This window comes from Amphiura filiformis, chromosome 4, assembly GCF_039555335.1.
Source record: "Amphiura filiformis chromosome 4, Afil_fr2py, whole genome shotgun sequence".
In the NCBI taxonomy this organism is placed as follows: domain Eukaryota; kingdom Metazoa; phylum Echinodermata; class Ophiuroidea; order Amphilepidida; family Amphiuridae; genus Amphiura; species Amphiura filiformis.
In genome coordinates, this window is record NC_092631.1 from 19,562,439 (window position 1) to 19,587,522 (window position 25,084).

Here is a 25,084-nt window from a genome sequence, read left to right on the forward strand (position 1 = left end):
TTGACCTTTTGACCCTAAAGTAAACATTGACCTTTGGGGTAATAAATAATTTTAACATGTTTAGAATGTCGTAAGAATCGTTCCTGTTGAATTTGAGCTCGATTGGGCCAATTTTAAACATTTTTTGCAAGTTTGACGTTTTGACCTCCTTAATGACCTTTTACCCCAATATAAAAAAAACCTTATCATACACCGAGAAAATGCATTGTTACAGTTTAAATTTAAAAATCTACTATGCTTAGTTATGGAGATAAAAATTCTTGAAGTTATTTAGCTTAAAACCGGAAATGACGTCTAAATGACCTTTGACCAAAAAAATAAAATACCGTGCATACATCGGGTAACACTAATGCATATATGAAGTTTATGTCACCCCAAAGACCCTGGTTATTAGCAATGTATGTGTGCTAATGACAACACTCTGCTATGTAATTTGTAAAAACAGTGATTTTTTGAATATGTTTAGCTTTCAGACCGGAAATGACCCCTTTAATGACCTTTGACCCCTTATCTGTGAACACCCTATAGACACCGACCAAAGTCAAGTCACATGACCTAAGCATGTCACCATCACATGTTATTTGTGGAAGAAGAGGCAGTTTATAGTAAAAATCGCATTTTTGCCATTGTGAGCAGGTCAAAGGTGAAATGGAGTTCAATGTCATGTAACATGTGGGGATATGGTCAGTGGTGTTTGTGACCAAGTATGATCAAAATCGGTCAAAGCATAGCAGAGCTAGGGCGAAACGTGGCAAATCACGCAAAATGTCACGTTTTGCTAGGAAAAAGCAAAAAAAAATCACGTTTTTGACCATTGTAGCTAGGTCAAAGGTCACAGCCAGGTCAAAGTCATATGCAAGTTTTGCACTAGCCCAATGGTCATTTGGGTCAAGTATGCTTGAAATCTGCCAATGCCTTGCGGAGCTAGAGCTGGTTGCCAGAAAGAAGAAAGAAAGAAAGAAAGAATTGGCAAAAGACAGTACACAGCGAATTTGCAAATTCGCTGTGTAAAAAGTCTTGTCAAGCAAGTTCTCATTACTGGTATATATCCTGTACTTGAGTGGATAAAGATAATTGGCTTATATCAAGCTAAATAGGCCCAAGTCCACGAATTTTAATGTACCCAAGAAATTCCAAATAATAAAGAAAAATTAGCAAGGGACCACTTGTTAACCGTTAAAGGTTAACCGTTCAAAATGAATTCACTAATTATTCGTGCAAAAAGTGGACTTATACCCCCCCCCTCTAAAAATGTATATACTTATCGGGCTAATTTGAACGGTTTAACAACGAACACCGGTCATGAACAAATGGTCCCTTTGTTAATTTGTCTTTATAAATTAGACTTTCTTGGGCAAATTTAGGGGTGGGTGGTCTATTATATAAGTATATCTAAGGGGGTATAGTGGGTGTTTCTCAGACCGCCCTGATAATTTTTGTGTGTCTTACCTTTTCTTATACCCGATGCTGGGGTGGCCGTACTGGATCGCCCATGGTTCCTATATGCCAGGCTGATTCCTATAAGATTCCCTGTCGTAGGCCCTATCATTTTGTAATAATATTGTAAATAGTAGCTGAAATAGAAAAAATTGCCCATGCATAATTAATAGGCCTATACAAAAATCATGGTGGACATATTTTGGCCCGGCGCGCGATAAAATTGTAAATTTTACACTATCATGACTATTGTAAAGCCCTATAAAATTAATGTTTTGGTTCTCGTCCAGAGAATTTTCATGCATTGATGAGGGAGGGAGGTTTTTTTTCCAATGTAAAATGAGCATTGTCAGTAGTTTCCAATGGTGCTCGAGGAAAGGATGAGGCCCTTTTTTCAATTCTGTGGGATAAACCCCTATAATACCACAAAAGGCTTGGAAGTGATCCTTGTTTATGTGCATGAAGTTTTCATAAATCATTCCAAAGTCTTAAAAAATTGAAAAATCTAATTGAAAAAATTAAACAAATCTGACAAATCCCATGCAGAAATTGAGGAGGGAGGGGACAAGAGCCAAAACATTAATTTTATATGGCCTAACCCAAAATCAAGTTTACCGGGCCAATTTGCCAATCCTGGGGACACGGAGACACGCTTTTAAAAAGTGCATGGGGAGGGAGACACCATTATAGGGGGCTACCCATTTTGGGAACAGTTAATCATTGTTAAAATCAGTTGTTTGATTTCGAGCACGCACAATACAAATCGTGATAGCGTAGGCCGTATGTATAATTAAAAATGGCTTCATGGACAAAAAAATACTTGGGGCACAGGGCCTCATACATATCCCCTCTGAAACACCCTTGCACAGTGTCATCGCCCCGATATCTTCATGGCAGAAATCGCCATGGTAGGTTGAATCCACAGCCACGCATGGCCATTTTGTTCCGACCTTTGTGACGCATAATGATTCGAGGGGCCTGACTAAGGCTACTGACAATAGCCGGGTAATTGATTTCTGCTGTGTGTGAGTAAGCTTGTATACGACATTGAGGTCAATGGTCATCGACTAAGGGGGACACATCCCTCTCAGAATCCCCCTCTGTCGCGGAAACAATTTACGCCCGGCCCGCTCACCTGCCAAATTCCAATTTTACATGTGTTTCCCCAGGCTCGGAAACACCCCCTCCTCCTCCCCCCCTCCAAAAAATTTTATATAAAGAAGAAAAGGGAAACGGGAAAAGGGGAGAAAAGAGAAGAGAAAGGGGGAAAAGACGAGAGGAAAGTTAAATTGCATGTATAGGGTCGGGTCGTAGGCCTATAATTTTAGGCAGTGCTCTATAGGTGGGTGCTCCTCACAAAAGCCTTTGACCAATACGCAGGGTCAGTGACATTTTGTCACCTCAGACATCCCCCTGCATATTTATTAACAAGTGACTGTTTTCGCTTTTGCATTGGACACCCGTGCACTTTGAGCCTTGGACACCCGTATACTTTAAGCCTTGGACACCCGTATACACTTGAAGCCTTGGACACCCGTATAATACTTTAAGCCTTGGACACCCGTACACTTTAAGCCTATAGGTTATGTTTGTAGTCTCAGATATGAAGCAATGAGCCCCCCCCGCCATTAAAAAAAAAAAATTGTCTCATGCCCCATGGGAGTTTGAAATCTAATGCGGTAGGTATAGTCTATTCGGTTTTTTCATTTTATCAATAAATCAGGTGTTCAGGGGGTTACCCCCTTGAAAAATCACCGGTTTTGACCCATTATGTTTTGCCAATGACAATTTGTTTTTATTTTTAAAAAAAAAAAAAAAAGATAATGTGAAATGAAACTTTATTTTTGAACGTTTTCACCATCAGAAATCCAATGCGCGCGGGGGACATGAGACAAACCTATTTTTTGGCCTAATTAGTGGGAAAGATGTAGGCCTACGAATGGCTTCAATTGGGCTGTCATTGTTACACAATTTCTAACTTTCTCCAACCAATATTTTACCCAATAAAGGTGTCAAAACCGTGCACCAAATGTCTTCAATTGGGCCATCATTTTGCATTTTTTCCAAATTCTCGTGTGTGTGTGTGTGGGGGGGGGGTGTCTGCGTATGGGTAAGCAAAACGCCATTCTGCTTTGGACATCTGACAGTGCCGACACTTATAGGTTTGGGCCTAAACCAATAAATTATACAATTTAGTGAAAACTTGTCCACGAATGGCTTCAAATCGGGCTTTTTCTGATTAAAATAACAGTGCCAAAATGGTCCACCAAATGGCTTCAATTATTGCGTCTTTATTTTGCAAAGGTTTTTTTTAATTTTTTTACATTTTCTTTAAAAGGGCATTTCGTGATCCACAACTTGGAACGGTCCATGGTTTTCCATGGATTAGCATGTGTTCCTCACGGACCAACCTGGGTAAACAAACAAACAAACAAACAAACAAACAGCCTCATCCCCCACTTTTCTCAAAAAAAGTTGAGATTTTTATATCACTGGAATACTCTGGCTACATAATGTTTATGTACAAAATATTTCTTGCAGATTAATTCGTTTAGCAAAGATATCGCGAAATTTGAATTTGAACGAAATTACAACGTATTGTCTATGGAGCAGTGTAATACACATAATCATGCATAACTCGCAAACGCAAAATCGGAATCAACTGAAATTTTGGGAATATGCTTTTTTCGTGGATATGTAGGCCTACTGAAAAATGTCATAAAAAGAGGATGCTAGGATCACGAAATACTCCTTTAATAATTATGCAAAAGTTGGGTCCAACTAGATTCGTCATCGCGTCACTCTGTGTGTCCTCCACACTTTTCGGACCGTAGGTATTTGACGCCCCCCCCCAGCTTCATTTCTGTTTTAATATTCTGCATGTACCGTAAAATGGGGTAACTTCGGTCAGCGGGGTAACTTTGGTCGGTCAATTTTTTTTTTAATGGTGATATTTCCGTACAGCAATATTGTTTTTAGTCTTATTCGGGATTTTTGACCAAAAATTAGCATTTTTTTACATTTTCTTTCAGAAAAAATAAAAATCGATATTTGTGACCAAGGATGTGTGCTTGTTTAATTTTGCAAGGGGTCAAATGTCACAAAAAACAATAACTTGCCCATATACAGCGAAGATCAATTTTTTTGATTTTTTTTCTTCATGGAATGTAGGCCTAATACCCCCGGGGTAATACCCTGACCAAAGTTGCCCCAAATGCGGGGTAACTTTGGTCAGGCTATTTTTAACCCCTAGGGCACCCTTACAAAATTATTTTAAAATCTTTTTCAACTTCAAGGTGTAGAAGAGAACCCTATAATGTCACAAAAAAGAGTTAATTACAAATATAGGCCCTAATTGGTTTTGTTTGGAAGCAGTGGTTTAAAAACTCTGAAAAGTGTCCAAAGTTACCCCATTTTACGGTAGTCCTAGCACGAGCTGCTGCTGTATTTTTTGCGGTCTTAAACCAATGAATTTTTACTGACCTCCCTTTAAGCCTATACCAGTGCAGTGGACATGGTGGCGTATTTTTAAAAATGAACATTTCAAGATTGTTAAATATTCTAACGGCTGGGAGGAGATACCCAGCCACAATAAAAAAATATCAATCAAATTAGGCCTAGGCCTACAGTAAAACATCAACAGTTTACATGTCGAGATAAGGCCCTAGTTAAGTAGGCCTAGGCCTAAGTCATCCAGGCAATTCCTACAAATGTAGGGGCCTATGCATTTCGCCAAAGTGTAATGCCCTCGGTCTCTCGCAGTTCCAATCTCATCGAAAAACGTAAGAGCAAAAATAACGAAAACACTTACTTTTTGAACCACATCTTCTATACTGTCCATGCATATGAGTTCCATTGATCTATATGTTCTTGATAGAGCAACGTTCGACAAAATTTTAGACCAAAAGATACCAAAATCCGAGCCAAAACACGAATACTTTTTACCAAGCAGCAGCCGGTTTGTGAAGCACAAATCTGCACAAATGCACAAACTTTTTCGACCGTATTACTCCGTATCGTCTGCGAGTGTGTTTAACCCAAGAGAAATAATTTACCAGGAACTAACAAAAATTTAAGTAAAATATCCTTTGTTGCGACAGTTTAGCAGTTGTTATAGAATGGGTAGGCCTAAGAAAGACTAATAATTCAGCCCTCATCAACAATTCTATAAAGTTTTTTTCAAGGCACTTCTTTTGTTCGTGCGTAATAACACGAATATAAAGTTTCACTTTGGTGCGCCGGCAGATAATGATATGCGGCAGCGCAGGTGCAATAGCCTATGCACCTGTCCATCAGCTGATGAATGTTTGCATACCGGGCGCCTCGTATAGGATTAAAGTTAGAGATTTGGCCGGGAGATTTGATTTAGAATTTGTGGTGTTAGGCCTATGCTGAATTACACTCCTCAAAGTATTAATTAATGGATCAAAAAATTTCATTCAATAGGCCTATTTTTCAAGAACAAAATTAACTTTCCAGATGTTTTAAGTGCGAGATGAAACAGTCATGACGAGACTATTTGCAGTGTTTAGTAGAGCATGGACAAGGCCAATAATATAAAAAGATATTTCGATTATGTAGGCCTACAAGTAGGCCCTATATGGTCAAGATAATCTGGATGAAATTTTTTGATCCTATAGGATAATTAATTTTGAGGAATATAGTAGGCCTATGCAGGAGCTATTTTTACCAATCCCGTGATTAACGAAGCTAGGCTTATAAGTTATATGTCTACTTGTCAAAGACAGTAGGCCTATTCACTTGAAAATTTCTAGGCCTAAATCACTATATTTTATGAAGCTGCTGAAAAACAAAACAAATCCAAACAAAAACACAATCAATGTCACGATTAAATTTGTTAGTTGAACAAAAAGTAGAGAGAATAAAACCAGTTGGGCCTAAGAACTAAACAAATCAATATGTAACCGATCTATATCAATCAATCAATCAATTAATTAAAATCAATTAATCGATCAATAGATCACCACTCTCTTAAATTGACCGATTGAAATATTTCAATCTTTTAACGATTGCTGAATCTAACTAGAAAAATAGATTGAAATATTTTTTGTTTTTGTTTTTTGTTTGACTCGTAGGCCTACTCTTTTTGTAGACTGATTTCACTATACCCAATCATGCGTTACTCCTAATGTATATGACAAATGACATGTGTTGCATATGTTTGGAATGAGATTTTAAACTTATCTAAATAGTGAATATTTTCAATCTTTTTTTTTTCAATTGGAAAGATTTCAAAAGATCAAAACTTAAAAACAATGAAAATCAATCATTCTACTGAAAATTCAATCAAAAAAGATTTGCCCTTAACTTTAATTGATAAAAGATTGAGAATCACTCCTTTTGATTGAAAAAAAGAAAGATTGAAAATTCCCCGGAATAGATCAATAGATCACCACTCTCTTAAATTGACCGATTGAAATATTTCAATCTTTTAACGATTGCTGAATCTAACTAGAAAAATAGATTGAAATATTTTTTGTTTTTGTTTTTTGTTTGACTCGTAGGTCTACTCTTTGTGTAGACTGATTTCACTATACCCAATCATGCGTTACTCCTAATGTATATGACAAATGACATGTGTTGCATATGTTTGGAATGAGATTTTAAACTTATCTAAAAAGTGAATATTTTCAATCTTTTTTTTTTCAATTGGAAAGATTTCAAAAGATCAAAACTTAAAAACAATGAAAATCAATCATTCTACTGAAAATTCAATCAAAAAAGATTTGCCCTTAACTTTAATTGATAAAAGATTGAGAATCACTCCTTTTGATTGAAAAAAAGAAAGATTGAAAATTCCCCGGAAAATTCAAGTCACTCGACTGAAAATACAGTCGAAAATGATTTGTCCTTAATTCGGCTCGGCAAAAAAAAGCATCATATACGAGGGGTATCCAAAAGTTTTTGACATCACCCAGAAGCGAAGGAGCTATATCGATGAAATTTTGTCAGTGTAATTACTGGTCCTTCTCTACATTATAAATGGTCTCATAAGTATGTTTACTTTTTTTACAGGTGGCGCTAGATGGGCAGTAGGCGCATAACCTGTAAAATGGTGAAAATTGAGGCACGCAGCGTGATTAAGTTCCTGCATTTGAAGGGTTAGGCCTACAATGCTCAGAAAATCTATGATGCAATGAAAGCTATCCGCTACGGTGATGATTGCTCATCATATGGCACTGTTGCTTTTTGTAAAAGGAATTTCCAAACTGGCCACATGTCCCTCACAGATGAGCCAAGAAGTGGACGTCCATCACTTTCGGATGATGCGGCCACAGTGAAGAAATTCAAGAAAGTGGAGAATCTTATCATGAAAAGGTTATGTTTTTGTGTGAGCTTTTGGAAGACGTGTTCATGTGAAATGGATTCCATTGCAATTAGAAGTGGGTAATTTCTTTAATTTGACTGGCCTATAATCTATGTGCACTACAGAGGAGCAACAAAACGTCTAGTGCAGGGCAATACATTAAAAAAAATAGTGCAAACCCATCGCTATGGTAATTAATATATGGTGAATACACAACCAGAAGACGAATCAAATCACACCTGAAACTCTTATGTATTATGATTTGTATTTTTCCAGATTTAATGTTTTTCATACAAATAACTGCCTGATCACATTATATGTCATAATTACATAAAATATTTAATAATAATTATTATGATACAAATTGGTCATAAACAAGATCCTAAACTAACTTAAAAAGAAATGTTGAAGCTTAAATAAGAAATCGGCTGTACAGTTTTGTTTAAAAGAAAATAATGTATTAATACAAAACTATGCGTCTAACAGACAAAGACTAGTATACATGTAGGATAATAATAGCTTAGGGTAGGTTTCCTCCAGTGCCGCTGGGAGAATTGAAGGTTTGCACATCAATATACAAACTTTTTTCTTATGACAGCTATCAAAAAGAGTCATAAATACAGAAAATTCTCAAATACTGACAGTTTACACTTCCAATTAGCCTCCTCTTAATACTAAGTACAATAATGATTTTTGCCAAATGCAGAATAACAGTTTACTAAAGTTGTTTTCTTTAAACTTCCGTGGTCCGGGTATGCGCTGGTGAATTGCGATCGCGTAGAAGTGACAAGGTCGCCTACTACGCGCCGTGCCGAAGACCAATGGGTCAGCCGGCTTGTTGTCAAGTGCATTGATCAGCCAATCAGCGTGATTGTTTATTGCTTTTGTGTTTACGCTCGTGTACGCGATACGCACAGCCACAGGCACGACCACGGAAGTTTAAAGAAAACAACTTTATAATATAAAATGTCCCCATCTAGCATGTGAAGGTTTTCGACAATTTACTATCAAGTAGCTATTAACTCGGTTTTTTAATGAATAAAAGATGAGTAACGTCACCCTGTGTCAGTGACAAAGCGGGAGTCATCCTATGGGGGGGGGACGACCATGATTGGGGGAACCGTGTCTGATGGGGGGAGAGCACAAGCCATTTTTTGGCAATTTTCCTATGGGATTTTTTAAAGTTTTCAAATCAATGTGGGGGGGCACATGCCCCACTGTGTCCCTATGACGCTAGGCCACTGCCCTGTTGACATAGGAAATCAATGCAGTTTGCTATGATCACGATATGAAGTACGCACCTTATCAACTTATACGCTTCAAGCTTCACTTTGATACCTTGTACTGTACTTATTCTCCAGGAACAGCTCATGAGTCCAAAGCATCGTTAATCTTAAGGTTTAGTTTTGATACCTTGGCACTCAAGTCATTCTCCAGGAATAGCCCATTAGTACAAAGGATCATTAATCTTAGGGTTTATGTAATTTTATGCTAGGATTAGAGATATGGTTACGGTCATCATTAGGTTTAGTGTTAAGGTAAGTGTTAGGATTACAGTTATGATTAGGTTTTGGGCTACGGTTTAGGTTATGGTGAAGTCTACGGTAATGATTAGGGTATACAACTCAGCCCTGATTTGGTAAAACGATTAACTTGAAATTTTGACATTTTGAGATAAATCCATATCATGGGTAATGTGAGGGCACTCTTTCCATTGGTGACATCCTAAAATCACCCCCATGCCACCAAATAATGAGATTTTTATGTTTTCTAAGACATTAGATCTGTTTAAAAATTTATTTTATTCAAAAAGAAAAATGTCAAGTGTTCAAACTTTAAAGCTTGTTTTCTCGAAACAGCGATTTTAATTTCAAGTTAGATCATTTTACCAAATCAGGGCCGAACTACGGCAGTACTTATTAACTATCACGGCTGTTTGATGTATATAGAATTGGCTTCATTATTAACTAAATGCAAACTATAGATGGCGCTATTTATCCTAAATCATATTTCTTAATTTGCAAGGGGTGGGTGATTAATACTGCCATTAAAACAGCTGGAATAGGTGAAACAATCAACAAGGAAATTTTATAAACTTATTTTATCAAACAATAAAAGGAAATATTTGCATTAAAAGCTTGAAAGAGCAATTTCCAGTAACTAAATAGCGCCACCAATTTTGTCATTAAAAGATACATTTTATATCCGAAAAAGCTTTAAAAAATGCTATAAAGGTGAATAATTTTGTAAAAGAGAGAAAATTAAATTTGAAAATGACTCAAAAGCATCTGTATACATTAGCATGGTATCACTTTAGCTGTTTAAGCCTAAAATTGGGTTGTACATGATGTTTTGTTTGAAAAAATTAATAAATGATCCCATCAAACAACCGTGCTATGTTATTGGGTTTTCGGACTAATGACCCTATACACTATTGACAAAACTTTTACTGCAAGTTTTTCAAAATGTGACACGATCTGGTCCATGGGGGCCAATGGAGGCATTTTTGAAAGGTGAGTTATGGTAATTATTACATTATACATACAATAGGCTATCATTTACTGAAAACACCAAAGGTCTAGCATACTTGGTTCTAAAGTTATGAAGTTTTTTGATGTCTATTTTCTTATGTATTTTATTGTTTTTACTCCATATTTTTACCTTTATCTCAGTTTCAAATTTGCCGCCTTTGGCCCCCGTGGACCAGATCGTGTCACAAATGGTCAATTTGTAGATGAGGCAGAAATGACCAAGCCCTCAATGTGTGATCAGTCTACATGTACTTGTACAAAAAAACTTGTTACTTGAAGTGGCATTTATTTATTAAAGTCTTGATTCCATTTTTCACCACGTCAGTGCTCATTTCACTGGGCACAGCTTCAAATGCTAGCATTTGCTCAAAGCACTGGCGTACACACGCTTAGAGATGCCACATATATGCGCACCCGAAATGGCTGCCTCACACGTTGATGTCACAGCCACATCAGGACAAAAAATGATATTAGTTATGTAGATTTGAAACTTTAAGAACAATAACTAGATGGCACAGCTGTGTTTGAGCAACACGAATATCTATGCCCCCGTGACTTCCACCCTAACACCCCTGAACGGCCAGCCCTTTGTTTTAACACACACGCACAAGCTTAAAGATGCACGCTCGTAACGGCTGCCTCAACGCATTGATGTCACTGCCACATCAGGACGAAAAATGGTATTATTTATGTATATTTGAAACTATAAGAACAACAATTTGTGCCTCTATACCAATCAAATTACAGAAAGCTAGAATTTCTTACAGACAAAGTGTCTGTCTATGCTCTGAGCTTTCTGCTCAAGAAAACCATCTTGCTATATGTAACATCAATACATACTCTTGTCAATGTCTACTATACAGGTAGAAAAAATGTCAATACAAAAAGCACTGTTTTTGTCAAAAGAAGTTTAAAAAGAAGCTACATTCTACACATAAGACTCAGCATTACTTTGTGAGAATGCCACCATGCAGAAAAACAAACATAACAAAAATGCTTCTTAGGTAAAGGTAGGAAAAGTCATATGCTGGAGCAATGATTATGTATGCCAACGCAGGGGATTTGCCACTCCTCCCACACAACATGTCTGTTACACCTTCCCAGCACTATATTAAGCTGGTACCTATTATACACCTGGGTGGAGAGAGAAAATAGAGATTACGGGCCTCGTCTAAGGGCAAAACACAATAGCACCACCTTCAAGGTTCAAACCCACAACCTTCCGACTATGAGTCCGAGTGAGCCCGTACCATTAGTCCACTGATTCCACTGTGTCCTCAACATCTATATCTAGCTGCTTTATAATGCTGATTAGTTTCATCTACCCAACTTAACATTTAGTACATCCTTTCTTCATAATTTAAGTTTGAATTCAAATTCAGTTGAAATCAACATCCACATGGGTATGAAATCAACAAAATTTTAATTATACAAGTAAATGGACTTTGGTGTCAAAATGATTAATCTCGCATATTGTACCTGTTATTTTCTAGAAGTCAAGTGTCTCCATCAAAGAGCTTAGACCCAAAGAGAACAGACTCAGAATTACCACATTCATAATTTATTTATTTATTTATTTATTTATTTATTATTTAACCTGGGGTGACCAATCAATGCACTGGCACTGTTCTCCCTTGGTTCCCAGGTGGGAATATAATGCTATGGTGAATCCAATCAAAATAATGCACCTCTGGCATTACATACAACTATTAGCATCTTTAATTATCTGCCTGCTGGCTTAAGTTTTAAGATATATTTTCTCAAAATATCACAGGCTATCTTAAGAACCACTGAACCAATACTAGGCTTGTTTGTAATCATTTCAATGCATTATTTATGCTGATTCCAAATAGGGTCATGAAAATTTACAATTCTGAAATTTGAATTAAAATGGAGAGAGTTAAGGTTGGGAGTTACTGTTTACCAAGGGTAGCGCGCATATCACTTAGCCCACATTATTGGCACAATGCATTAGACACAGCAGGGGCATGACTCTGAAAGCTACTCTTGCCGCTCTGCACCACTCCAAAATCGTATTTTGTTCTCACGGTCAGAGCGGCACCGCTCCGAGTTGACTTGAATTCAACTCCCAGTGGTGCTGCCGCCACAGCAAAGGGGTGGAGTGATCGATATATCGGCTTGCCGCTGTTCACCCCCCTCTAAATCCGCCCCTGCATAGAATGCAAACAAACATGCACTTTTAATCAAAGTTTACCAGGCATGGAGTAAAATAACCAGGAAGTACAGAGTTTTGCCTTCCATGAGCAACACACAAACATGGCAGAGTCTGTACTCTTTGGGTATAATCCCTTTGTTGTCATTGGAAATCTAATAATGGAATCCGTATCAGTCAGGTCTGCCATTCAACATCTACTTTTGAAACAACTTGTCCAATTTGTGTCTCAAAACTGTGGTGCTATCAAACAGATAGTATTAGAGAGTTTAAAATTTGTCATGTTTGTGTGTCACTCATTTTAGGGAAATCAGTGTACCTCTATGCCACACGAAAAATTTGTGACATAAAGTTTATTTGCATTCTGAGTAAAGCATGGTGTGGCTGTGGTTACAGCCCGCTAGTCCGAAGGCCCGCCAGTCCGAAGGTTCGCTAGTCCGAAGGTTCGCTAGTCCGAAGGTTCGCTAGTCCGAAAGTCCGCTAGTCCGAAGGTTCTCTATTCCGAATTCTAAATAAGGTCCGCTAGTCCGAATTTTTAACAAGGTTCGCTAGTCCGAATTTTAAATAAGGCTCGCTAGTCCGAATTATATATAAGGTTCGCTAGTCCGAATTTAAAATCATGTCCGCTAATTCGAATTTGATTTAGGGTTCGCTACTCCGAATTATAAATAAGGTTCGCTAGTCCGAATTTTAAATAAGGTCCGCTTGTCCGAATTTAAGAAAGAAAGTAAGAAAGAAAGAAAGAAAAAAAGAAAGAAAGAAAGAAAGAAAAAAAAAAAAAAAAAAAAAGAAAGAAAGAAAGAAAGAAAGAATTAAAGGAAGAAGGATTTATAGAGAAAGTAATCAATGAAGAAATAAAATAAATAGAAAAGTTTGTATTTTAGACATTCATAATAGGCCTAGCTCTCGTTGTTGTTTTGAATTATTTCCATTACCATTGAGGCGATGGTGTATATTTGATTGCAATTTCATTCATCCTGCTAAACCTACATCAGTAATTTTTAAAAGGAATAAATATTGAAATACTTAGAAAAATGGCAGCATCTATACCATGTATACTTTTTGTGTCTTTAGAACATAAATATACAGTTTTCATTTGGAAACTTATTGGGCTACTTGCATTGTTTCCTTTCTGAAAATGTATACTTTTATGTACTTGCCATCATTACTTTTAAAGAAACAATGCAAAACATGAACAATGTTGTGAACCTGTGTGCACCTATCAGGTAACACGCTATATTTGATCAAACACCTCCAATACATTTTGAGACCGGTGTATGGTGGCGCTGATCAGGTTCTTTAAAGAAAATTCGGACTAGCGGACCTTATTTAGAATTCGGACTAGCGGGCCTTATTTATCATTCGGACTAGCGAACCTTATATAAAATTCGGACTAGCGGACCTTATTTAAAATTCGGACTAGAGCACCTTTTTTTGATTCGGATTAGCGAACCTGATTAACAATTCGGACTAGTGAACCTTTTAATAAATTCGGACTAGAGAACCTTCGGACTAGCGAACCTTCGGACTAGCGAACCTTCGGACTAGCGAACCTTCGGACTAGCGAACCTTTTTTTCGGACTAGCGAACCTTTTTGCAAATTCGGACTAGCGACCGTCACGTCCTCCATTGAAATACGTGTGCGGACTAGCGAACCTTCGGACTAGCGAACCTTCGGACTAGCGGCCCTTCGGACTAGCGGGTACTCGCCGTGGCTGTAGCTCTGAAGCTTACAGAAGCCAATTATTATTTCATCTTGGGGCCTTGCCGATAATTCTCAGACATACACATTTTTGGGTCCCAACGTGACAATCCATCGTGACATGCATGGAGCTATTTAGAGTCCAGTCTCTATATTACAACCTCTTTGAGATTCTTTGTCATTTTGAAAAGACAATATGAAGTACACAACAGAATGAAACTCTTTTAGAAAGATTTGAACTCCACTTTGAAGGTTGCATCACAACAAATAAATTTGGAATGCAAAGTGCACTGCGATAAATGCAAATTACACTGCGATACAACACATTTATAAAATAAGATCTGGCCTCCACACTGTTCACTAACAATAACATTATGAACATTGAACATATGCTGTACACAACGTCGTTGGCCAGGAAAAACCTATGTGCTCGTGGCCCCTGAACATGTTTAAAACAAAACTGCTAACAGGTTATATAGGAAGTTTTGCTTTAAGCATGTTCAGGGGCCAATGACACATAGGAGGTTTTTCCTGCTCAACGACGACAATAAAGTCATAGCAAAACAAATTGCATGTATAATTTTGTACAACTTTGTATAATATGTACATCAGGTATAATTTGTAATGGTATAGCAGGAATTTTTCAACTATGTCTGCATATATTTTCTATCACGGGAATTTTCATAATCCTTCAAAGATAGTTGATGCAGTGGCCATTAAGTTACTCCTTATCAAACCTAAGTGCATTATACTTACAAACACAGCTGTAGCCTGTACATGTACAATGAAAAAATCTGAATCTGTGTACTAGCAAGGTCAAGGTAATTATTTTGACCTAACCAGCTAATGTCAATGAGTACTCTCATTATCGTAGGCCATAAGGCTCATAACATGTTGCGACAACATATTGCTAAAAATAGTTGTACAAATTGTCTGATACTAAATTTTCAAAACTTGGACATTTCTAAGGACATCATAAATTATAATATAATTGACCCTGATCATACACCTTATCCTAAATTTAACAAATTAATAAAATAATTAAATACAGAGACTAATGCTGGTTTCATAATTTCTGCCACTTGCCGCTCAGCAGCATGACGCTTCATCATGCCGCTTGCATTTTTCTACACACAATCATCACCAGGCGGTACTCTGCTGAGCGGCAGTGGCATGACTCTGAAAGCCAATGTTACCACTCTGTGCTTATTGGCCAAAAATAGTATCCGCTTCTCATACATCAGAGCGGCACCGCTCTCGAGTTCAATTGGAGTCAACTCGAAGTGATTTGCCGCTGGTAGTGGCTAGTGTTTCCAAATGCAACTTCACAGTGAAACAAAATTGTTGACAGAGCGGCTGCAAAAGTATGAAACCAGCACATATCAAGGTCATATAATTTAAAGAGAAAAAAAACCACCATTTACAAGAAGACTACAAATGACTGACAACTGCTAACATGCTGAGATGTGAAGGAAAGCGATAGATTGTCAATAAAGCCTTTCATAGATACCATTTAACCATTTTATCAAAAAAAATTTGCACCCATTTTGCAGCAAGGAATTTTGAGTATTTATGCTGAAAATGGCCTTACATCATATACATTGACACATTTTTTTCACTCAAACTAGCGCTGTAAATCCAACAAGTTCTTTTCACTCCAACTAGCACTTTAAATCCAACAATTACATTCTTTTCAATAGTTTGATTTTTGCTTGAATATCATCTGTGACGCTTTTCAAAGTACATGTGCACACAAAAGTACAGAGCTCGATTAGGCAAGTATCTTACACCTAAACTGAGCTCAAAAAGAAACTTATAATTTTTCACAAGGTCATATCTTGAAATCCTGTCCATCAAATTGAACCAAAAATTACACACAGGTTTACTTCAATACTCTACTCTTAACACATGTCAGTAACCAAGCAGTTATCCAACTGACACAACAGCAAAATGCACTGACATGGAACAGCTTCCTGGGCCACATTCACAGCCCAGCCCTGTTTCATGAAAACAGTGTATGAAAAGCAGAAAGCAGCACCGTTTTATCATCTGTGCAAGGATCTTGTGTGCATTCTCACAGATTTTTTGTGCTGGGTGCCAAATGTTGGGCTGTGAAAGTGGAGGAACTTCCAGGAAGCTGTCCCATGACAGTGCATTTTGCTGTTGTGTCAGTTGGATAACTGCTTAGTTACTGACATGTGTTTTGAGTAGAGTATTTAAGTAACCCTGTGTGTAATTTTGGTTCATTTTGATTGACACTATTTTAAGATATGACCTTGTGATTCACAAGTTGTAAAAAATTATAAGTTTCTTTTTGAGCTCAGTTTATATTTCAAACCAAGATGAGTAGGATTTTCTTTTGTCTACTCTAACAATGCAGGCCATACCAAGCGACAATTACTTTTATGTTATAAAACCGTAATGCAGTGTGAATTTGGTCAGGATAAAATATATTTTGTAATTACAGGCCTTAGAATACTGAAAACTGGCCACAGCCTTGCACATTAACAACAATTTCAGAGAAAATGAGAAGCATATTCACACCACATTAAGTTACATAACAAAACCAAAGCAGTCTTGATTTGGACTTGGTCCTTAAATTGTATTTTCATCTTAGATGATCACTTATGCCAACTTCGTGAACTGCTTTATGAACATGGCACAGCGGTCACTGTTTCGGCCGGGCATTTAGGAGAAGAGAACATGGGCTGAATATAAACCTAATAAACATTGACGATTTTGCAAGATGAGACATACAGCAGGCACCATTATGATAATAAGATAATAGAGGGCGCTTTATGATGTATCAGCATGATGTGTAACAGGAGGAAACTCATTGTCGTCATCTAATCTTAGTGTATTTAGTCCGGCTGCTACCGATGGGTCGTGCACATCTTCTGCTGCTGCGCCTAATAAGTCTTCGCCACCCGTCGTGTCAAATCCTTTCCGACTTGGACTACCTGCAGAATACAGACAGAAGAAATCACTCAGAGTAGATCTTACATGTACACTTCCCATATTTAATTTCTCCCATTTCAATTTTCTGTACTGATTTGCTATTCAGTACAACACGGGTCGATAGTGACGAAATATAGCTCAATGAACAGAGCACACCCAGATCTGGCAAAATATGTTAATTTCTTGACTATCAACCCATATTTAGCCAGTCTATTCTCAAAATGAAAACAAAGGGAACCTGTGCATGAGAGTGTCATTTGATGACTGAGGTGATGTATCATGGGACAAAGGATTCTGGGAAGGGTAAGATATCTTCTCTGGATATCACTGGATCAATGAATTATTCCTCTTTCAATTTTTTGTTCTGAAAATATTTAAATTTTGCTTCAACAAGTGCACACCCATAGTGCAGCTCCTCTCAGCACTTACAATTAGATTGTATTTATCAATGAATGACGGTGAAGGCAATCGGGGTTAAGTGCCCTGCCCAAGTGTACTACACACCAATGCTGCAAATAATCAAACTCGCTTTTGCTTAATTAGATGCATCACCTCCATCATTATGTTTTGTTTGTTTTGTGATATTTGATGGAAATAAAGTTATCTTATCTATCTTATAATCTTATAGGTCCGTTCATGCTTAACTGTATCTGCGTGGTGTTACCACATTGTAAACACAATGAAACGCATTGCAAATCCTGTTACAACAAATTTAACTTTATTTAACTTGCGATACTGCAATGTAGTTTTTTGGGAAGAGACTGCAATGCGGGTCAAGGTCTGTTCATACTACGCCACAATTGCGGTGTGCGTTGCATATATATCGATTACTTTTTGCCGCAACTCGTCGCATTTCCAAGTTAACTTTATTGCGATATCGCAATTCAGTAGTTTGCAGTACGAACTACGATGCAGTGCGGCAATGCACCGCAAAGCAATTGCGGCGTAGCATGAACGCACCTTAACGCAACTGACTGCAACGCAGATGCAGTGAAACATGAATGGACCTTACTACACACTAACACTACCTCTCGATTATATGAGTCATAACTTTACAGCTATTGACCCTGTCCACGGATCCGCCATCTTGCTACCAAAATGAGGTTTTCCCTGCAAACGCATGCGCAAAAAGTGCATTTCTGTTTTTCACGCTTTTCTAGCAACGTACCAGGAGGCTCTTGTAAAGCGTACGTGGTAATTACAGCATGAGTTTGAAAGGTGTATGCAGATACAACATGCACTTTGCGGGTAGAGCCTCGTTTTGAGATGACCATGCAAAGGTTCAATACAGACCAGCATACCACCATGCCCTCCCTCATATAACAAAGCCTGTACTTACCCCTAGCGGGACTTCTATGTGGCGAAGATGAGAGTTGCTGTTCATTCCTAGCTGTTACTGCGGCAAAGGTGGCACCCCCTGCAAAGCCCCCAGTTGCTGGTGGAGGTTGTGCTGCCCCTCCCTCTGCTCCAGGGGCTTCACTACTTAGCCCCTCACCAGCCTCTATTTGACCGTCCAACCTGATTTATGATACAAAAAGTAAAGGTTGGTTAGCAAAGTAAAGTGAATACTAAATAAATCCCAGGCTAAACCAATGGAACAACAGCAATTGTCATGCCCATGTTTTTTTTTGCTATATGGGAAGGGAAAGAAGAAACAAAAAATGAGAGAAGATGAACAAAGAAGTCACTTTGAACTCCTGGACTTCGTACCTCAGACCCCTCACATGCCACGCAGAAGATCATCGGCCTCTAGCCACGGGGGTTATGCATGGCCAGCAATTCCCTCAGTATATGACTTAGGCTGATTACGTCATCGCATCATGTGGAATGCATGCACGAGCAGTGGTTTTAATAGAGGTTATCCACTTTACTTATAAAATAAGCATGACTTCTAACAAAAGGCACTGGTTCCCGTAGTATTCATCATTCAGACCAATTCAATGCACAACCTTGGAGTTATCCGCATGACTTTGGCAGGCTATTTTGAAACCGTCATTGTTGCACATGCAGGGAAGTCCTAAACAAGGTATATGCTAGGATATGCAGCTTATAGAACACGGATAACCTCTATAGTAAATTTAGTGAGCTTTGGTTAGGTTAGGGTTAAACTGTACACGTTTCTATCCAAGTAGGAATGACATATTAGTCCCAAACAGAAATGTTTGGTAGACTCATAACCGGTGCGATCTTACCTTTCCGATGTTGATTAAGATACTTTTACTTCTTGCATCGATCCCGAGATGCGGAAAAACCAATAGTCATTTTGTCCCACATAAACGAATAAATAACAAAAAAACCCCCGATCCCCCGGTGGACTCACCCAAAAGGTGACGTCACACCATATGATCGCCCCTTATCCGACTTGGGATCCCCTACTCGGACCAAACTTGTAGGGGGTGGCCGGGGTCCGGGATAATCAACATCGGAAAGGTAAGATCGCACCGGTTATGAGTCTACCAAACATTTCTGTTTGGGACTAGACTCAGTACACCGGTCGATCTTACCGTTTCCGATGTTGATTAAGATACTTCTTGCATCAACATCTGAAAGATCGATCTAGCAAGTAACCGACGGATGGAGGTACAAGATTGGTCAGCATCTGATCAGGGATCGGGAGCGGTAACGATGGTTTTCGCGAGGTCAGAAAATATTTTCCCCAACGGTCGGGAAACAAAAAGACCACGCGATCACAGACATAAACCTCCTTACTTAATAAGTTTGGTGGTTAAGAATAGCGACACTGGTTCTTACCATGCTGAGTATTCTGTATAGTCTGAAAACCTGGTACCCGTACACCACCGTATTATGATCGCCGAACAATGTCCCGGTAAACCTCCGCCCGCCTCTGATTACTAACGTAAACGGAAGTATCGTAGAGAAGGGCGAAGGTGGCTTCCGGGACACCGCCTGCTAGATCTCCTCAAGGGACAACCGAACGGTATACCCAAGATGATGAGATAGCTCGTGTCGAGTGGGTCGTGGGACGCGAAACCTTCGCGATCCCCGGACCCCACCAACACCTGGACCAGCCATTGCGACAGCGGCTGGACCGAAAGGCTCTGTAAGGGTGATGAATGCGGTTGTGAGTCCCTCGCAAGGCTTGTGTTCGGAAGAAATAGTGCTGCAGCGCCTTCATCGGACACCCCAGCCTATCTTTGGCTTCAGCCAACCTTGCCCAACCCTGGGGATTGGAGAGGGACGAATGTCGGTATGCACCGCGCCTCGCTCAGAGTCACGAGAACAGAGCGCCGAAACAGTGTCGCTCCAGTGTTTGTGAACACGGAAGCTAACCTCGAGACCGTGTGCAACTCAGCACCGCCGTCCCGAAGCCAACGCCAAACCGGAAAGCCATCTTGAGAGTTACGATTTAAGCGCCGCTTTTGGACGGAAGGTCAAAAGGTGACCCTTAAAGTAATCTAAGACTGTGTTGGGATCCCTTAGGAGGATCACTTTCCTTTTGGTAGACACTGCTGAACATACCGCCGAGGCGTAGACTAATAAGGTAACCATCGGCTATGATAGTCGATCCGCCTCGAAACCTCGGTGAATGGAGAGGACAGCTGACTTATAGCTGGCCCCAGTGGCCCGCTGAAGTCTTGCTTGGAACTTTTCTGTCAGAAACTCCGGAACTAGCAGCACAGAGGCTCTAGCGGAGAGCTATTTGTCTCATTGCACCAAGCGTAGTATGGAGCCAGACTCTGGCTATACGTCACGGAGGGTAGACTTCCGCCTAGCCCCGGCGATGAGAAAAACAGCTTCTGATGAAAAGTATCCCTCCGCTGCGTGTTCCTGGTAAGGGCCATGCAGCTAACTGCAGGTGCTCTAGTGATAGACTGGTATCTCCGCTCCGGCATCCGGAGTAGATCTGGTACTGGGAGTGCCAGCGGCCTTGCCGCTAGCAGAATGACAATGCAGTCTTCCCACCCGATCTTGGCCACCACCCTCATGAGTAGTGAGATCGGAGGACTGCATAAGCTGTCATCCCTCCCCAGTCTATGGACAGAGCGCCCACGGTGAATGCTTGGGGTCCGCGACCCTTGAGCAGTACACCGGCAGTGGATGATTGCGATGAGATGCGAACAGATCTTTCGAGGGGTGGTACATCCCTTGAAGATCGCCTGAGCGACCTGCGGAGCAAGGGACCATTCTGCTGGTCCCGACACCCTTCCTCGTGACAGATTGTGCGCGAGGATGCTGGTGACGCCAGCGATGTGTATCGCTTCCTCATCGTAATCTGCCTGAACTTGCACCACCCTATCAGGTGTCGTGCATGCAGGCTCAATCGTGGTGGCCCGGAGTCCCCTTGTCTGTTGGGGTAGGCTACCACGGTTGTGTTATCCGTCAGGACAACGGTATGTGATTCCACGATCACCTCCTCGTAAGCGAGGGAGGTTGATGTGAAACTCTGTCTCTATGGCCCCCATAGGCCCGAGACGGAGTCTCCGTGGATGTGGACCCCCAGCCCCGCTTTTGACGCTATGGTCGCTACTACGTGACATACCGGGGTGCAGGAAACCTGACACCCTGGGTCAAATTGGGCTGATGGGTCCACCACCAGAGTTCTCTCGCGCGATCTCCGACAACGGAACCGCGAGGGATAGTGGTGACGACTGGGCCTGCAAGCAGGCTAGAAGGTGTAGTTGGGTAAGCCTAACGTAGAAACGGCAGTACAGTACGAGGTCTACCATACTGGCCATTAGGCCTACCACCTTCATCCATGCCACAGCGGGTTTTGCCCGAGACTCGCCAAGAGTCAGGCACACCGCACCATGTTCGCCACCCGCCGGGTGAGAGCACCGCGAACCCTCCGTGAGGGTGATCTGGGCCCCTACAAATAGTGGTGTTCGTCGGGACCACGCTGGACTTTTTTGAGCTGCTCAAAAAAAGCCAGGGTCCCGCACCCTACGGACTATCAACCCCATGAGACCCGTAGTCTTCAGTGGAGTGCGTCCAGTGATATGAGCCAAACGTCCCAGGTAGCAACTGATGTTGACACCCCTGTGCTTCAGGTACGCTGCCACCGCTCTGACCAAGAGTGTTAAACACCCTGGGAGAGATGGACAGGCGGATGGCCGGTATCAAAACTGGTAATTTTGATCCTGTACCTAGAAGCGCAGATGCCTCCGATCTTGAGAGGCGATTGGCATATGCAGATAGGCGTCCGAGAGATCTAGCGATGTTGTTCCCATGCCCCTGATGGGGCAGGCTAGCACCGAGGCGAGAGTCCCCATTCTGAACCTCTTGGGCCTGAAGAACGTGTTCAACAGCCTGTGGTTCCGATGGGGCTCCTGTCGCCGTCTTCCTTGGAGCCAATGGCTCCAAGATCACCCGTAGGACGGGGTAGACCGGGACAATCGCCCGCTTCAGTGAGAAGCTGTGTGATCCCTGTCAGTAGTGCCCGACGCTGGGGGCCGCCTGACGGCACTACTGTGGACCTCTGAAATGTGCAGACGAATGTGGGGAGACTGGGTTGCCAGTCTGTAACCCCCACTCACCACTGACCATACCCAGGCTGCAAAGAGATGGTTTCCCACCTCTGGGTGAAAGCCATAAGCGGTCGTCCACTGGGAGATCCCCTGTGGAAAAACCGCTGAGCCCCCAGGAATGCTCTGCCTAGCTTCCCTTTGCTCTGCCTAGCTTCCCTTGGAAGAGCGCTTGCTCTTCTTCGGGGCTTGCCAGCTGTTCCTGTGCTACCCTTGCGCCTCCCAGAAATGGGTGCTGCAGAGGTAGTGGGCTCGGTACTGTTGGTGGTGCACGGCCTGCTGAAGTCGGAGCTCCTACCCATGGTAAGGGCAGTTTCCGACCTCTTCAGAGTGCTCCCGTTGGTAGCTTCTTTGCACGGTCCTCCACCGTAGCGCAGAAGCATCCAAAGAGAAAAAGGACCCTGCCTTTCCATCGCTGAGCGATTGGAGTGGCAGGCCCCTCCCCCCGGCGCTGAGTGGACACCCTATGGGCTAGGCCCATGGAGCTCTCGTTGAGGCTAGCTGTTAGCACCGCTAATAGGCTCACCTCGCGGACGAGCTCAGATGTTGTCTGAGCGTGATACGCTTGACGACATCTGGGTCCCTCTCGGATCCCCTCAGGTAGGTCCCGTGGTCCTCCCGCTGTTACATCGCAGAGGAAGCGTGCAAGCACGCGGCGCCATAGCTCTACTGAGCTCGACAGCCCCACGATATCTACCCGTGAGGTTTGCCGGAATGAGAGTGCAGGCGCCCCTGTGAGGAAGCAGCAGCTGAGCATCCTACTGAAAGGATCCCCTGGTCCTCCTCCATGGACTCCCCTTAGGGGTGTCCGGAGGAAGATCAGTGCTGTTGTCCCCTCAAGGGCAGCGGGGAAGGAGATTGTAGTGATGTCACTACCGGACTCAGCTTCCGACTCTTTTCCTCGCCACAGTATCCGTATCATGCTCCGGCGATGACGGTAACTGAGGACGGGCATCTGAAAGCGGGTAAGAAGGCATAACCACTGTGTGGCTCGCCGACTACCTGCCAGCAGAAGAGGGAGTACTCCCGCAAGACCCTGAGGTATCCGCCATGGCACCACTGGGTCCGCATGCTCGCAGCCGTCGTCCTAGCGCTTAGCAGCACGGGCCTACCCTGATCAAGATCTGGGTTAGCCCCATGCCGGCTGGCCTGGTCAACAGCTGATGTTGGTACTGCGTGGCCATCGCTAGGCGACACTTGCCACGGTGCTAGGCCGTGGAAGAAACACCCTGCGGCGGGTACCACGGGCATACCCAGCCGGGCAGCTGACCCTGAAAGGATCCGCCACCAGGGTAACCCCATGGTACTGCAGTACCAGCACCGCCTCCCCTTGTTGCCACAGAGACTGTGGCGACTAAAGCGGGTGCTGCGGTACCGGTGCGGTATCAGCGCGGTACCGTGAGGGTTCCCAACTGTGGACCGCTGTACCCTCGCCACACCGCGCTCCCCTGTTTGGGGATCAAGCTGTGTGCTGGCGTGGTACCGGCTCGGTACTAGCATGTGTACCCGTGAGGGTTCCCGGTTGTGTACCGCTGTATGCGTGGTTCCAGCGTAGGTGCCCGTGAGGGCTCCCGGCTGTGTACGACTGTACCCATGCCTCACTGCGCTCCCCGCAAGGACTGCCGTGTGTATGGGTACCCCGCTATACCGGCTGTCCCTTGGCTAGAGGGAGCTTGCCTAGTACCACGGGTAGCTGAGCGCAGATACCCCGATCAATCACCTCGCCACCTGAATAGGTAGCGCCAATCAATGGAGCTATGCCCTGTTGATTTGACAGTGATCGATCAAGAGAGGGTAATTGACCCATTGACGGTAATGGATCACCCACGCCCGCTGGCTCTCGAGGACATAAGTGGGTTGTTGATCAGCTAGGCTGTTCAAGCTACTTACTGTACCTCTAGAGCTTCGCCTAAGGTCGCTGTGTGTGGCGGACCACCACGGCAGCTATGGGCGGGTGCATAGCGGCTACCACTGAAGTCAAGCCGTAGCTCGTCTTTGTAGCTGCCACCGAGTGCACCTGGGTCGCTGTCCCGTGAGAGACTGCGAGCCCAACCCCTGAATAATCGCCAGCCAGTCCCTGTGGACAGCCAGCAGCTATTCTAGGGCCCAGGGTATCACTCGGCGGTCCCGCCATGGAACGCTGCCGCAGACAACCCCAGTTGGTTCTGCTAAGACTACACCCACAGCGTTAGCCGCGGTATCGCTCTCTGTTGAACCCATGCATGCTAGGGTTCAACCCAGGCAAGCCCGGGGTACCCTTGCATGCTGCCCGTCGCTGGCTTCTACTGTGGCTGTTTGAGCCCGTAGATATGCCTGCAACAGACGGGTGTCCTCCTGCTAAAAACCCGTGAGGATTTTCGCTAGAGGACTGGTATCCTCCTGCTACAAAACCCGCTTAGGGTTTTCGCTGGTGGTTACCGCTCTGCTGCCTGCTACTTTGCTCCGACGTATAGTCAGTGCTTTCGCTGGCTG

General features: G+C 42.2%; 1 protein-coding gene across 1 annotated transcript in view; it reads right to left on the reverse strand.

Moving 5' to 3' along the window:
* Window positions 1-14,477: 14,477 nt before the first annotated feature.
* LOC140150653 (WD repeat domain phosphoinositide-interacting protein 2-like) overlaps window positions 14,478-25,084 on the reverse strand; it is a 31,696-nt gene continuing 21,089 nt past the window's right edge. Inside the window, exons 9-10 of the mRNA XM_072172721.1 lie at window positions 18,469-18,647; window positions 14,478-17,131 (exon numbers count right to left, since the gene is read on the reverse strand). Of these exons, the coding sequence (XP_072028822.1) occupies window positions 16,968-17,131; window positions 18,469-18,647 (343 nt within the window). The 3' untranslated portion in view covers window positions 14,478-16,967. The remainder of the gene's footprint in view (window positions 17,132-18,468; window positions 18,648-25,084) is intronic.